The sequence below is a fragment of the Gorilla gorilla genome, chromosome 8, assembly GCF_029281585.2.
Source record: "Gorilla gorilla gorilla isolate KB3781 chromosome 8, NHGRI_mGorGor1-v2.1_pri, whole genome shotgun sequence".
Classification (NCBI taxonomy): Eukaryota; Metazoa; Chordata; class Mammalia; order Primates; family Hominidae; genus Gorilla; species Gorilla gorilla.
Window position 1 is genome coordinate 9272939 of NC_073232.2, and position 16033 is coordinate 9288971.

A 16033-nucleotide genomic window follows, 5' to 3' on the forward strand; every position below is an offset into this window, starting at 1 on the left:
GGCTTTGGAAAAAGCCCTGCCTCTTCCCGTGGTCGGTGTGCTCGGCTGGGTTCGTGGGGAAGCCCGAGGAATGGTGGCGATGCCCTCTCCTGGGAGCCGTTTTCTCCAGGGAAGACCCTGCAGAGGCTACCATCCAGCCTCTGCCTTCACACACATGTTTACTTCTCACTTCTAGACCTAGACTCTAGGCTCCCTGCAGGTAGAGACCCTGTCCTGACCGTTTGACTCCAGACACACCCCGGCTTCCACAGCCAGCAGCTGCTCTGAGAGATGTCAGAGTCTGCGCGCTGCAAGCTCCACACTCAGCTCCAGGCAGGTGGAGGCCCCGACGTTCCCAGGCATGTTACCTCCACAATCATCTTGACAGTAGGCAACGTCGTCGCGATGTTCTGTGGGTGCGGGGGACGGACGGTTATTGGCACACAGCCTGCGTACAGGCAACCATAAAACGCTGCTATCAGGTCTATTCCTACAACAAGGAGAGAAACATCATTACTGAAGCAGACCACGCTGCTGAGTGCACACTCTCCCTGTCGGCATCAATGCTTGTCTGGGGCAAGTTCAACAGGGAAACGAGCAGCTGAGCTTCTCACAGCCTCCGTCATCCCGGTGGGTTTTGTCAGCTTTGGCGGTCACTGTCATTTACCTGTCCTTTCAGACATGAGGTGACGAGGCAGCCTGGAGGTTTAATGTCGACATCATTTTGCTAAGGAATTACCCACCTTTGTAACTGTGAATTTAGTCAAGATTTAGGTACTATTAGGTGAATTACCTGAGGTATCTAATAGCACAAATTCGGATATAAAAGTCATTGAAAACATCACTTTATCGAAGCCTCTAACAGTAGCACATGCGGCTGGTGCCTGTGAGTGGTCGTAGCCAGACACAAACGGGCCGGTTAGCATCCAGCTGGATACAGTGCAGACTCCCAGCCATCACGCGACCCTCGGCTCAGGCACCAGCAGGTGTAAGGGACCTCCTCGCACTGCGGCTGACTGGACCGGCCCGCCATCTCTCAGGGGAAGCCCACCCTGCGCCTGTACCTGGGGGGTAGACCAAGGCCACGTGGTCGCCGTCCTGAAGGTGGCCTCTCTCCATCAGCATCACGGCGATCTTCTCAGCTCTCTTGTGCAGCTGCACGCAGGTCAGCGAGTTCGCGATCGCACCCTGCGGGCCGATCACAGGGACAAGCGCTTAAGATTCCTTCAGCAGAGCAGCTTGCAGAGAGAGTGCACGCGTCATACAACTCACTGACGCAAAGCATACATCACTGGTTTTTAGAACAAGCACAGACCTGTGCAACCAACATGACAGTCAATTTTAGAACGTTTTCAGCTTCCCCCAAAACTACATATACGTTAGAGGTCAACTCCATTTTCTTCCAACTAGGTAAGCAGTGCAGACCAAAGAAACATCTAGATATATTTAGAGTAACAAGCAATATTTTAAAAAATGATTACGTGAATTAAAAAACGGTAGAACAAAAAACCCTGGCAATTCTGGGACTTGTGTCACTGTCGTGGGCAGTGGGAATTCCTAGTACACCCGCACATCAGAAAACTAATTGAAAATTTTAATTTAGAAAGACCACATCAAAAATCAAGGAAGTCAGAAAGCAAAAAACAAAAGCAAAATAAATACACACACCCTACAGGAATGAAAAGAACTATCAAACGCATTTTCACACAGACTTTAATGCAGAAACAAATGGAAAACATATTTGTGCAAGAAAATACCTTACATGAGGGTTGTGAGGGAAGGTGAGTTGCAAGATATATACCAAGAAACATCACAAGAGTGTGGGATTCATTGTTTTTTGAGACAGGGTCTCTGTCTCCCAGGCTGGAGTACAGTGGCATGATCACTGCTCATTGCAGCCTGGACTTGCTGGGCTCAAGCAATTCTGCTGCCTCAGCCCCGAGTAGCTGGGACTACAGGTGCCACCATCATGCCCGGCTAATTTAAAAAATTTTTCTCATAGAGATGGGGTCTCCCTACATTGCCCAGGCTGGTCTCAAACTCGTGGCCTCAAGTGATCTTCCCATCTTGGCCTATTTAAGCTATAAAGAAAAATGTGAATAAATTACAAATTATAAGCACGTAACTAACCAAAACAAGCTTTTCCTGAGGACACACTTTACAGTTCTAGTTCCTTTGCAGCATTCTCAGATGTGAAGACTGCTTCTACAGTCATTTAAAAACCTCTTCTTTGTGATCAGATTCTGTCTCACAGCTATTAACAGGGTGAGGATCTTCCCTCAAGCAGTGGGCAACTGGACTGCAGTCCATGGGGTCAGGAAGACTCCAGAGCCAAAGAGTGACTGAACACCCGGGCTCAGAAATTTTTTTTTTTTTTTTTTGAGATGGGGTCTTGTTCTGTCACCAGGCTGGAGTGCAGTGGCGTGATCTCAGCTCACGGCAACCTCCACCTTCCGGGTTCAAGCAATTCTCCCGTTCTCCTGCCTCAGCCTCCTGGGCAGCTGGGACTACAGATGCACACCAACACGCCCAACTAATTTTTGTATTTTCAGTAGAAACGGGGGTTTCACTATGTTGGCCAGGATGGTCTTGAACTCCTGACCTCATGATCCGCCCGCCTCGGCCTCCCAGAGAGCTGGGATTACAGGCGTGAGCCATCGTGCCCGGCCCAGGAATTCTTATGTGAGTCACAGCTACGAAGATGAATGCGTGAGTGTGGGGATGGAGCGTGCGGCGGGCCTGGCAAGGCTGTCAGGGACCGGACGCTGCGATTCAGAGTGAAGGCGCAGGGAGAGAGGCCCAGAGGGGCTTGCGGGTAGCCGAGTTAGTGCAACTAAAAGGACGCCGCATGGACGAACAGTGTCTGGGGCTATTCATCGGCGATGCTGGGAAAAGCACGTCAGCCTCCCAGCTCGAAGGGCCCGTGTCAGAAACACATGGTGGGCCGTGGTGAGTGGAAGAGAATGTCTCAGGAAGCATCAAGATGTGAACACCAGACTCTGACCTCTACCAAAACGTCCACAAGACAGCCGATGAGCGCAGCAAGGTCTGTGGGGAAAGTATACTCTCCCTGAGGACCTCTGCGCCAGGACCAGGGCTGCGGGGAGGCGGCCCACGTCACTGCCCGGTGGGTCTTCAGACCCTTCCTGCCGCCTGTGGCTGGTCTCCTCCATGGAGAGGATTAGCTTACATTTCTCTGAATTCAACCTTCTCATCTCGCACATTTTCCTTAATTATTTCCCCACTTAGAGGACACCTAAAAAATTAGAAAACAGAAAGTGATTTAAAGTAGAAGAGCCCAAGAGCAGGTGGCAGCAGAGATGGGCAGAGATGGGCAGAGACAACAAGGAACGCAGGGCTGGAGTCCGGGAAATCCCGCTGAGAAGATAGATTTGGGGGCCTTTGAAACTGGACTGTTCCTCTGAGCATTTACTCTTAGAGGGGCTCCTTGCCACCTGTTCACAGCAGCAGCCCACCGGCTCCTTGCCGCCAACATCCTCTGAGCTCTTCAAGTGAACATGGGACAGAGACACCCAGCACGGCCAGGCTGGGTGCTGATGGGACCCATTCAGGTCCACCCCGACTCCAGGGGCAGGTCTCCCAACAAGGAAAACCAGCACAGCACCCATCGCCGTGAGCATGGACGCGTCTCAGAGAAGAGCCCTGGCAGAATCGGCTCAGCCCCCGCCCCGCTGAGGGAGGCCCAGACCCCCACAGCCCATGCTCATGCCAGGCCTGCCTGCAGCAGCAGTGCCCAGTCTGGTTTGTTCGGCTTGTGGAACTGTTTCTTCCCCATCTCTGGAGAGCTGAAGCTGATTCCCCATCAAACATCCGCTTTGCTGTCAGATGACAAAGCCTGTGGTTTGCCCAAATTCTAGGTCCTGAGATTTGAGAGGCTCAGATGAGACACAGCCAGCAGCCAAGAGTGTCTTTGAAAATGTTTTGATTCTGGTGCACAGAAATCCCCACCTATGGGTACTTGCAAAGCGTGAGTGTAACGTGCATGCTGTCCTTTATCTTTGATAACCCTGTGAAACACAATTTTCTCAATGCTGGTTGATGTCTTTCAGGGCTGACCTAAAAACAAACAGCAAAGCTTCCAGTCACGCTCCACGAGGACGGTGCCCTTCTCGGGTGTTAGGTCCTGAAGCCAGCTCACAGGGTGATTTAAATTAAGTTCCTAAAAAGCCCCTTGAGATAGTGCTGTGCTGGAGACAGGCACACAATTTCACAGCCGGTCGGACATGAGCAGGCACCCCTCGCTCCATGGCCAGGCAGGGCCACGGGTCACACCAGGTGGGTGCCTCAAAGCCCCTTGAGATGATGCTGTGCTGGAGACAGGCACACGATCTCACAGTTGGTTGGACATGAGCAGGCACCCCTTGCTCCATGGCCGGGCGGGGCCATGGGTCACACCAGGTGGGCGCCTCAAAGCCCCTTGAGATGATGCTGTGCTGGAAACAGGCACACGATCTCACAGCCGATCGGACATGAGCAGGCACCCCTCGCTCCATGGCCGGGCAGGGCCACAGGTCACACCAGGTGGGCGCCTCAAAGCCCCTTGAGATGATGCTGTGCTGGAGACAGGCACACGATCTCACAGCCGGTCGGACATGAGCAGGCACCCCTCGCTCCATGGCCAGGCAGGGCCATGGGTCACACCAGGTAGGTGCCTTTCTTGCCTGGAAAGGACGAGGTGAATGAACACTGGACCCCACCGTTGGCTGGGAGGGACAGTTGCTCCTGGCTCACGTTGCAGGCTGGCAGTCCCAGGCACCTGCAGCGACTGAGCAGTTTCCCTTCTTCCTTGCCACCTTTCCCCACCCCGTGTGGCTGAACGGGACACAGCTATATCACATGGCAACTCCACACACGTGACACTGTTCCTCAGCCTTGCTCCCCAGGAATCCTAATGCAATCTCTACCCCAGGAGAAATGCCACTAAGTGTTGCTTGCACTTTCCATTTTCCCATGAACTCCGTGTTAAGAATGTGATGCATTCTCGGCGAGTGTCCCATAAAGCAACAACCATTCACCGCAGGTGACAGTCGTCATTCTCTGGCATCCCCATCAACATTCACTGGGGTTTCCGTCCTGAAACCCACCAGCTAAGAAGAAGGTTCTAGGTAAAACCATTTCATCAGAGAAATGAGGGCTGGCTTTTCCCCCACAGAAGTGCTGGGAGGCAGCATGACCGGAGGGGCACACAGGGAAACAAAGAGTCTGCCCTTGTCTAAGGAGACACATTCAGTGTCAGTTTCTGTAAACTTGGGACCATTTTAACGTTTCACATGAAATCTAACAACTTGGGGAAAAAAAACCCAAGAATAAAAAGCCAAACTAAATTTATATTTTAAAATTTTAAAGAAGGTATAAGTTAAAAAAGGTCAGAAGAGTTGGCTACAAACCCATTGGTTCAACCATTTAATTTTTTTTGAGATAGAGTCTTGCTCTGTTGCCCAGGTTGGAGTGCAGTGGCGTGATCTTGGCTCACTGCAACCTCTGCTTCCCGGGTTTGAGCGACTCTCGTGCTTCAGCCTCCCAAGTAGCTGGGATTACAGGCATGTGCCAAGACACCCAGCTATTTTTTTTGTATTTTAGTAGAGACGGGGTTTCACCATGTTGGCCAGGCTGGTCTCAAACTCCCGACCTCAAGTGATCCAACCAAAGTGCTGGGATTGCAGGCGTGAGCCATGGTGCCTCCACCACTTTAAATGAGCTCGTGACTACACGGCCAGCAAGACTGGGCCAAATTCATCATCAGCAGAAACGTGCATCCCTGATGGAAGCAGCAGCTGGGCGGCTGGTGTACGTGCTGAACGGACACTTACGGTCTGTGGAGTGATTCATCACTGGAATGAATTTCATGTTTCTTCTTCCTTTTTAAAATCTTGCTTTTAGAAAATGCATGATTCTGTATGTGGCGTGTACTGAGTTTCCGTTGGACGGTGCTGAACAGGGAAGCTGATTTAGGTGGGGATGACACTATGAATGCCGTGAGGACGATGCTGCTACCTTGGTCCAGGCTCAGCATCTCTTGAGTGTGCATACGAGGCAGCAGAGGAGCGAAAGACACATGCCTGATCTGATGCTTGGCGCTAAATAACACAAGCGATAGCTCCAGCATGCCCATCTCTATGTCCAGCGAGCCTTGGAAACAGGTCACATCTCCAAGGAAAAGACATCCTCAGGCCATGCCTTCCACACAGTCCTAAGGTAAATCACTCATGGCTCTGATCCCTACATCTGGCCCCCATCGGATTTGCAGTTGATCCTAATGAAGCCCTTTTTATAGAACCTGAATCATTTCTGGGAAACACATTTTCCCTGAAGATCCAGCATCCAGCTATGCAGGTGACCACAGGTGTTCAGGGACACGGGGCTGTCCACAGGGCCAGACAGACCAGATGCCAAGCCCAGGACCGTGGCACCACCCAGCAATCTGAGGGATCTTCCCCAAATCAGGCACAGCTGGAACAGCTCTATTTTTCTCCTCGTGATGGTACATGTTGCCCATGAACGCACCCAAATCATGTCTGAATCTCTGTGTATATGGGGGTCTGCTACTTCTTGAGCTGCCCATCAAAACCTCTAGATTACTGGACACACGCCTGTGCAACCCCCAGACATGGGAGCAGCTTGTCAGGCAACATCGGGGCAGGGATTCAGGGAGACAGAGTTGACTCCGCCCCTGACTGCTTGCAGCTTGCGGAGGGGTAGCCACCTCTGTGAGGAAATCAGGGGAGGGAGGAAGCACTTTCAGCAGAAGGGATCTGGGGTGCCGAAGGAGGCTGGAGTTAGTGCTGCAGATTTAGGCCACCACGTTGGAGATGATATTGGAAGTCTCTAGAGAACTGCCAAGACCACAGGGAAAGAGGAATGACAAGTCACAGGCAGTTTACGGGAGAAATACTACTGGGAGAGGACAAAGAGTCAGACAAGCAGAGATGGGCAGGAAAAAGGCCGGCGAACCTGGCGATCGGGTTAGCAAAGGCGGTATCATCCATATTCACAGGGTGAGGAAGGGTCCAGTGGAGAAAGATGGAAAGTGGAAGGTAGGCATTTCAGATACAGGGACCCACAGCAACTCCGGTCCTCAAGAGCTCCAGCCCCCACACCTGAGCTGTCAGCGTGGGGCAGGGGCTCCATCACGGCGCCAGTGAACGAGGGCCAGAAGGTGGTGGCAGAAACGGGCCTTCCTGGTTTTAAAGCCTCTTCCTGGGAAATGGTCTTGAGCAGATACAGTGAACGACCAATGGCTGGGATCAACTCAGCATCCGTGACAACGTCAAGACGACACACGCTTCTCTGGCAGAGGAGGAGGAGAGGTTGTTCCTTATTAACTAAGCCACGTGCAGAGAATGGTCTCATAACTGAAACTCAAACCAGAGAGTCGGGGAATAATTTCGTGATGCTGCTGGCATTTCCTTTTGTCTTCAATCTGCTGCTTCGCACACTAAGATTTTGATACTTAGCAATTCTAAACAGCCATGACTTTTTGAAGAGTTGCAAGTACCTATACTTGTCAAGAAGACTTACATTTTTCATCCATTTTTCAAGCTTTATTTCCATGGTAAAAAGTAGTAACAAGCATATTAAGATTTTTGCATTTAATTTTTATTGTTAATAGTATTAGCTTGTTTATTTAATGCCTTACTCTTAAGTACTACGGTGGAACAATATTCGATGAGTGTAGTTTTCTCATGTAAAGTGTAAACAGGAACTTTAATTACAAAGTGGAAATGATTTTCATTCCTTAGTCTGCAATAAACATAACTTCTGGTGTATAAAAAAGTGGTTTAGGGCTCAGTGTGGTGACTCACGCCTGTAATCCCAGCACTTTGGAAGGCCAAGGCAGGTGGATCACTCAAGGCCAGGAGTTCAAGACCATCTTGGCCAACATGGTGAAACCCCATCTCTACTAAAAATACAAAAATTAGCCAGATGTGGTGGTGGGCACCTGTAGTCCCAGCTACCCGGAGGCTGATGCACGAGAATCGCTTAAACCAGGGAGGTGGAGGTTGCAGTGAGTGGAGATCGTGCCACTGAACTCTAGCCTGGGCAACAGAGCGAGACTGACTCAAAACACAAAAAACAAAACAAAAACTAGTTTAGTAATCAAAATAAAAATGCAAATATCTCATAGACTTACGATTTCTCTCTTGTAGATATCATTAATTACTCATTTTGGGGGAGAAATCTTGTAAATAGGTTGCTAAAATATCTGTACACACAAATAGGTGTAAATAACTGCACAAATGCTTACGTTTAAAAGCAATCCCTAGCTACAAAAGTCTCATTAGTCAAAATAGCAAAACATAAAAAGAATTTGCATAAGACTGAAGCAAAAGGATTCAAAGAAAGAAGCAGGAGCGCTCCCAGGAACCAAGCTAGGCCCCTTGAGGCCAGTAGCCAGGGAAGGCCAGCTCCGCGCCTCACCCGACAGTTGAGCAGCGTGTAGAGGACGTGGTCCGGGGTGGTCTGTGCTCTCCACTGCAAGACCTCCGAGAGGAACAGGAACTGGAACAAAGCACAGGCGTGAGGATCAGGCTGTGCGGTTGGATCAGGCTGTGCGGGCTGAGGTGGGGCAAGCTGGATACTCGAACCCATAGAGGCTGAGTGCTTTGGGTCTTAAAACCGCGTGCTTCTCTGCAGGGAGTCGAAGACATGCATGCTGGGAAAATCCCCGTCACACACGACCACAGGACAAGCAAGTGCCCATAGCTTTGTTCCTGCAGGGACTTACATTCACAGCACCCGAGTCAGAGTCACAAAGCAAAGGGCTGGTGCTGCACCCTGGTGTGAGAAGTTTTCTGAAAGTCTGCCCAAGGATGGGAACCCTTTCCCTCATAGGCAGGAGCAGCCTGCACAGAAATCCCTTCTCCTGGGGCTTCCAGAAGATGCAAAGCGGATTTTGGTGGCTACAGTGAGAGAATCAGATCTATCTGGTTTTAAAAAGCAGGATCTAATAAATTTAGGTTTCTAGAATGGCAATACCCTGATGGCATGAAGCCACAAATTAAACCACATGTGTGCTACTGATCTGGTCCACAGTAAAAGGGGCAGCCTTATTTCACATCAGGGTACAGAAAAACCCACAGATAAGGTTCATCTGTTTCATCAACATTTCACGGTGCTGATTTTGCCCCATTTCCTAATGGGCCACACAGAAGGGGACACTTGTGGCTGCGGGAAACAGGACCTCTGGGTGAACCCTGAGCATTCTCAAGGCCGAACGGTTCTAATGGGGACCGTGGACACACACAGCACAATGTGCAAAGTCTGGGCCTCGGGAGTTTCTCCCACGGCTTCTAACGCCACTGTCAGGAGGCCTGGCCCCCTAACCTGGGTTTTGAACTGCTTCTTAGAGTCCAAAGAGCACAGGACAGAAGCCTTGCTGCAAGCTGCTGTGGGCAGGGTGGGCTTTGAATCCGGGCTGGTGGGGAAACTAGAAAGGAGTACTTTGGGGGACCGTGCGCGGTACAAGGACTGCCAGACATTTGCCTCGGTCCTGCAAGTCGTGGGACTGAACACCCCTCACCAATTTCTGCATCGCTGTGACATTTTCTGAAACTTTGTATCTCCTATAAACACATTTTTCTTATGAAATTATATGGCCTCTTGCAGGAGAGGACAGGTAGAATAAAGGAAGATCTGCAGTGGTGGTCCACCACCAGCGCGTGACATCGGGGACTGTCGGGGAAGGTCGGGGACGGTCGGGAAAAGTCGGGAAAGTCAGGGACTGCTGGGAAAGTCGGGGACTGTCGGGGCGGGTCGGGGACTGTCGGGAAAGTTGGGGAGGGTCGGGGTTGGGGAAGGTCGGGGTCGGGGCGGGTCAGGGACAGTTGCGGACAGTCAGACACTGTCGCCGACTGTTGGTGAAGGAAGGGGACAGTCGGGCACTGTCAGAAAAGTCGGGGACTGTCAGGGAAGGTTGGGTACTGTCGGGGAAGGTCAGGGAAGGTCGGGGACGGTCGGGGAGAATCAGGAACCCAGCTCCTACCTTCCGCGCCTGGTCGTTATCTTCGATCTGACCCAGGTCTCTGCCGCTGGCCTGGGCGATTCTCTTCCCAGAGACCAGGTTCCCCACCATCACAGAGGCAGGGCCGATTTCTAGAAAGAAACAGAGACATGGCCATGAGAAAACAAAAGAGAAATTCCTTCAGACTTGACCTCCCAGTTTGGTAAAGACCTTACTCTCGGAAAACTTCTGGAAAGACCTGGCTTTGAATAAACCTTCTAAGAACAGAGATTCAACGAAATCAAATGATTGTGAACGGGGAGTGTAACAAGCCTTGGTCAGGTTCTTCAGAAACGATGTTTTTATCATCCCTGAAGCGCCCTGGAGGCCCTCCAAGCCCACACCTGACTTTCCAGTTAATGTGAGAGCCCCGGGTGCCGGCACTCACAGCCACGATTGTAAAAAATAAAACGGAAGACACACACAGAATTAAAAGCCAGGATTTGTCTCACTGCAGAGACCTGTGGCTCCCGTCTGTTCGAGTTCTCTGGGGTCCACACAGCTGAGAGCTGGCTGTGGACAAACAGACAGTGGACATTTCACATACGGATGTCGTGGGGTGGAGTCAGAGAGTGATACTGTGGACGGGACAGGATAGAGTCGCTTCTCGGTATGTTATACTGACTGAAAAGGTCTTAGGTTCTGTCAGGCCCACAGTGAGGTGTGGAAGAATAAACCAAGGGCTGTCATAAAGTCATCGCTCATCCATGAGCAATGAGGTGACTACCAACTGGGGAAAGTGGGGAAGGAGGAGGAGGGAGGGGGGAAGGAGGAGGAGGGAGGGGGGAAGGAGGAGGAGGGAGGGGGGAAGGAGGAGGAGGGAGGGGGGAAGGAGGAGGAGGGAGGGGGGAAGGAGGAGGAGGGAGGGGGGAAGGAGGAGGAGGGAGGGGGGAAGGAGGAGGGAGGGGGGAGGGGGACGGGGGATGGTGGTGCAGGGTGGGGGACGGAGGATGGTGGTGCAGGGTGGGGGACGGGGGATGGTGGTGCAGGGTAGGGGACGGGGGATGGGAGGTGGGAGACAGGGGATGGGAGGGGGCAGGGGATGGGAGGTGGGAGACGGGATGGGAGGGGGCAGGGGATGGGAGGTGGGAGACGGGATGGGAGGGGGCAGGGGATGGGAGGTGGGGGGCGGGGGATGGGAGGTGGGAGACGGGGGATGGGAGGTGGGAGACGGGGGATGGGAGGTGGGAGACGGGGGATGGGAGGTGGGAGACGGGGGATGGGAGGTGGGAGACGGGGGATGGGAGGTGGGAGACGGGGGATGGGAGGTGGGAGACGGGGGATGGGAGGGGGCAGGGGGAGGGGCAGAGGAAGCAGGGAGAGTAAAAGAATGTTTACCAAAAGAATTGCAGGTAAAATAACAATGACATGATCAATTTGTGCCTAATCCTTGGTTTGAAGGCTACTATTAAATCAAATTCTTAAATTCCCGATAAAGGTCAAGTAACAGGTTTCTAAGCCAGGCCACATGCTACATTAGTTACTGCACAAGCAGGGCTATGGCTAAGCAGGTTGCTCATCGCTGTGTCAAAAACAGACACACGTGCCCAGATGCAGCTGACGGGGCAGTGGCACAGAACAAGGCTTCGGATGAGCCCATCATCGTGACAACCGATGTCCCTCGGCTTCCCAAAAAGCTCATGGAAATGGTGGCACCAGAACAAGGCAGTCAGGGCCTGACGTCCTCTAGCCGGCCCCCAGGGAGAGCAGGACCACCGGCTCTCTACAGATGCACGGCCATCCTTTTCAAATGCAGGCTGCCAGAAACGATTCCACTTATCACAGATGCGCAGGAGAAGGCACGGCACTTCAGCCAGGATTGAAATCTGGAGGAGAACAGTCTACGAGCAGATGTCTGGGCTGCTGCCTACCGGTGCCTTGGGTTCTAGGCGACGTGTAGGAGCCTCGAGTCTGGACTCTGTGTAACAGTAAGATGCCTCCTACACTCAGCAAATCATTTTTGAATTTTCACGTCGTAGTTGTGAACAGACTGAATTTCTTTTCTTAGTTCTTAATGAAGTATGGAAGAGGAATAGCCTTTTCACATTTAGCAAAAGAATTTGTCAGGCTCTGGAAAGAAGGGAGCTGCCCCGTGGTGGGAACAATTGCCCCTCTGTGATCTCCAAACACCTGGGAGCCGCCCCTGCACGATCTCAGAACACAACACCCGGGAGGCCCTCATTCACCCGCTGCGCATCCTCTATCTCCACCAGATAGAAGCGTCTTCTGAATGAAGCATCTTTAACAGATTTTTTTTGAGACAGAATCTGACTATGTTGCCCAGGCTGGTCTCAAAGTCCTGGGCTCCACCGATTCTCCCATCCCGGCCTCCCGCATTGCTGGGACCACAGGCGTGAGCCACTGCACCTGGCTGATGAAGCTCTGAGCCTTCTCCTTGGTGACTGATGCTGGGCAAGACGAGACGGCTCTTCTAAGAAGTCAACTTGGAAACTGGCCTAAATGGGTTCCAAGGTTTCCCGTCATGTTTTTAAGAATTCAGATTGGGGTAGGGAAAGCGAGCTTTTGAGGAGACATCAGGCTTTTTGTGGAGCCTTATTTTGTACCCGTTTGCTACGTGAAGACGTAGCACGTTCCCTCATCTCCACGTGCATCCTCTGGATGGAAGTTTGGGACCTTGAATGCCTCCCCATGCAGACTCAGGGACTGTTTTCCCGACGGCTCCAGAGAGGCAGAGGCCTTCTAGCTGCACCTCACTCTCAAAGTCTGTTCTTGGCAGCAGCTGACAGTGTCCGCTGTTGAAGAGAGGTGGGCATGTCCCAAATGCCCCCAGGGTATATCACAGCCTCGCCATTTAAGCTACAGAGTTGAGAGGAATCCCAAAACGTGTGTATTTGAGGCTCATGTCTCTTCTCTCTTCCCGCTCCCATTAATGGATTCACCCATCTGCAAGTCGGCAGCCGCATCGCTGGTATTATCAAATATCCTACCATGCAATGCTTGGCGAATTAGCTCAGGGCACAGGGCGGGAGTTTTATCTCAAAGACAGCAGCGAGACACACAAATCCCAAGTGGGAGGCAAGCCCTTCCCAGGCGCCCGGCGCTGGCCTCAGCGGACTCCTCCCGCTATTCGGGGGCAATATTACCAGGGACCTTTAAAGCTGTGGAACTGTACCTTGCCTTGTAACTCTGCAATATTTTTGCCAGCTCAGCTGCTGAGTTAAAGGTCTCTTAATACTTTTGTGCTCAAATAAGATAATCTGAGGGTACACAGTGCCATTAACTGAGTAAATATGAATTCATGCAGGAAGAAAGGCAATTTGGTTGTCAATAGGCTGTCTCTGTTTCCATCATCTCAGAACACCATCACCCACAAATGGCCTCAAGGAATGTTTGCTTTGGCTTCCAATAATGGCTACTCACCTGTCAGGGTCATTTTAAAGGTTTATTCGAAGGGGCCTTAGAAATCATCCAGCCCAATTCCCTCTCTGTGGTTCGAAGCTGAGGCCCCGGGGCAGGGGACGTCTGCTAAGCTGTGCATCAGGCCCTCAGCAGAGACATAGGGCCTCAGCTCTGCCAGTTAATATTCATTAAAAAGCTTTTTAAAGACACAAAATTATGTAACCTCTCAGTTTAGCAAAAACAGATGAGACACTAAATATATATATATTATTTTCTTTCTTTAAAGTTATCAATCACATGAAGCTTCATTTAATGAAGTACATTATTAGAGTAAAAAGATTTCCAATCTCCTGGGCCACTATTCCCCAGCTAAACTCCTAAGGAAGAGGGCTTTCTGCAGGCCTCCTGACCACAGTGTGAGGTTGCTGGCTCTGTCTCCCCACTGGGTTTTCCTGACCTCAGCGTGAGGCTGCTGGCTGCTCTCTCTCGCCTGGGTTTTCCCAGTCACTGGGCTTCTCGACCTTTGGCTCAGGTGAGCCGAGCCCTGTAGCTATGGAGTCATTACAGCTTTGTATTTGCAAAGGATCCTCCCTTCCATAAACACTTGTCTGAACCCTGTCTCCACCGGCTACTGAACTACTTCCCAGCTGGGACCGTGGGTCACTGGGGTTGCTGGGTTGAGTGTGTCTGACAATCAAACAGTGGGGAGAGAGGATCAGGTCACTTCAGAGTTTACAATGAGGATACCCTGGAGAGCGCTGACACCGTTATAAATCTTCATACTACAGAAACAGCCTGGGGAGAGCAACTGCCTCCGTGTCCTTCACAAGGCTGTTTATGTCCCGAGGCGGCAGACAGGGGCAGCGTTTTCCACCCTTTCAGAGCACTCCCTGAGGGACGATGCCCATGGCTTGAGCGGCTCCCAACAGAAGGCCACGCACCCACAGAATGTAGTGAAATGGATACTGTTCCCTGCAACTCCACATTCCCCATGCCAACCATAACAACCAGGGACCGCGAGAACAACGGTTTGGGAAAAAAACTGTGCCAATCATAGAAACCAAAGACTGTGAGAAAAACCGTGTGTGGGAGGAGGCGGAAACAAACTGTGCCAATCACAAAAACCAGAGACCATGAGAACAATGGTGTGGGGGAAAAAAAAAAAAATGGAGGAGGAATATTTAAGGAAATCTACAACGTAAGAAAAAAATTAGAAGTAGGTCAGAAATGAAAGAGCAACAATACATGTGAACCCAATGTGCTTAGAAAGTGAGAGCACCATGGCCGTGTCCTTCAGGAGAATGAGCTTTTGCCACGAGAGAACAGAGCCAGTAAGTTACATGCTGACGACCACACTAACACCCCTGAGCCTACAGAGAATAAAAGCAAGGCATTTACAGCCAGAAGACCAGAATCCAAGTTGCCCCCACCCATTCTATTTTCTTGGGGTAACCACTTCTTTCCCGCAAGCATCAGCTTCCTGCAAGCGGCCCTGGGTGAACTCCCGCACCTCCCAGGGCCGTGTAGCCCCAAGGGAACTCCCGCACCTCACAAGCTGCCGAAGTGGTGCACATACCTGGCTGCTTCTGTCGAGGCTTAGGCAAGTTTGTGACGCAGGTGTGGGGGCACATTAGGACATTGCAGGGGTGCAGAGAGCCCTCCAGAAAAAGCTGTTTTGTTTCTGATAAATGGATCCCACCAAGCGGGGTTTTGGGGAGGGTGTTTGCTGGCACCAAGGCCAGGCAATAAACTCCAACTTGATGTATACTGTCAATCGCCTAGAAAGTTAAGAAAGAGGAAATCATGTTATAAGAGGAAGTATAAACAGTACGTATTTATATTATGCAAAATATGATCCACAATACACAGAAGTCTGTGCAGTATAAGCACTGTTCCCAGCGTAAAAATGCCAAGGTAAGAGAAAGGGTTTTCCTACTAAACTCACCAAAGCTGAATAATGTTACCCAGGGCTTGTGGAAGACCATACACAGTAAAAAAGGAACTTTGGAGAAAAGATAACATGTTCTCAAGATCAAACAAAAAGCTTACTTCGACCTCCCCAAGGTGTCCGGTAGGAACCAGCTGTGCAAATTCCTGGTCCCTACACCCTCGATCTGCTGAGCTAGTTTCTGGACACTTGATGTAGTTCCTGATCAAATGAAGGGAAGGGAAAAAGGGCCACCCCATGGGCAAAGCCACAGCTGGTCATGCCATGATCTGAATGAAGTAAGGAGGCCAGAAACAAGACAGAGGGGACCAGTGCCCAGGGCGAGGGAGGGCAACCTGCAGCACACGGCTCATCCACTGGAAACTGTCCTCTTCCGTGGAGTCAGGCCTCTGCTCAGCCACGATCACGATCCTCTCGTCGTGCAGCACGGTCACCGAGAACACGGCTATCCTGCGGGGACACAGGAGCATGGTGAGCACGCGCCGGGGACGCTCATGCAGCCCTCCCTCCGCGATCAGGGGCTCCATAACCATCACTCGTGAGTGACACAGCTGCAACTACGACTTCAAAACGGCCGCTGTACTTCCGAATTTCCCCACACTCATCAGTACGGGAAGAACTGTGGGAGGCGCCCAGGGATGCTGCCGAGGCAAGGTCACCCTGATCCCCACAGAGGCCACACACAGCACCCGCGGGCTCTGGTGACCAGGTTACGCCTTTCGGTA

General features: G+C 51.4%; 1 protein-coding gene across 4 annotated transcripts in view; it reads right to left on the reverse strand.

Moving 5' to 3' along the window:
* DIP2C (disco interacting protein 2 homolog C) overlaps positions 1-16033 on the reverse strand; it is a 419803-nt gene that overhangs the window by 68931 nt on the left and 334839 nt on the right. For all 4 annotated transcript variants that reach the window (XM_055353740.2, XM_055353742.2, XM_055353743.2 and 1 more), the window contains 6 exons: positions 15644-15758; positions 14937-15138; positions 9983-10092; positions 8419-8499; positions 1044-1167; positions 348-469 (listed from right to left, as the gene is read on the reverse strand). In XM_055353740.2, coding sequence (XP_055209715.1) covers positions 348-469; positions 1044-1167; positions 8419-8499; positions 9983-10092; positions 14937-15138; positions 15644-15758 — 754 coding nt within the window. The remainder of the gene's footprint in view (positions 1-347; positions 470-1043; positions 1168-8418; positions 8500-9982; positions 10093-14936; positions 15139-15643; positions 15759-16033) is intronic.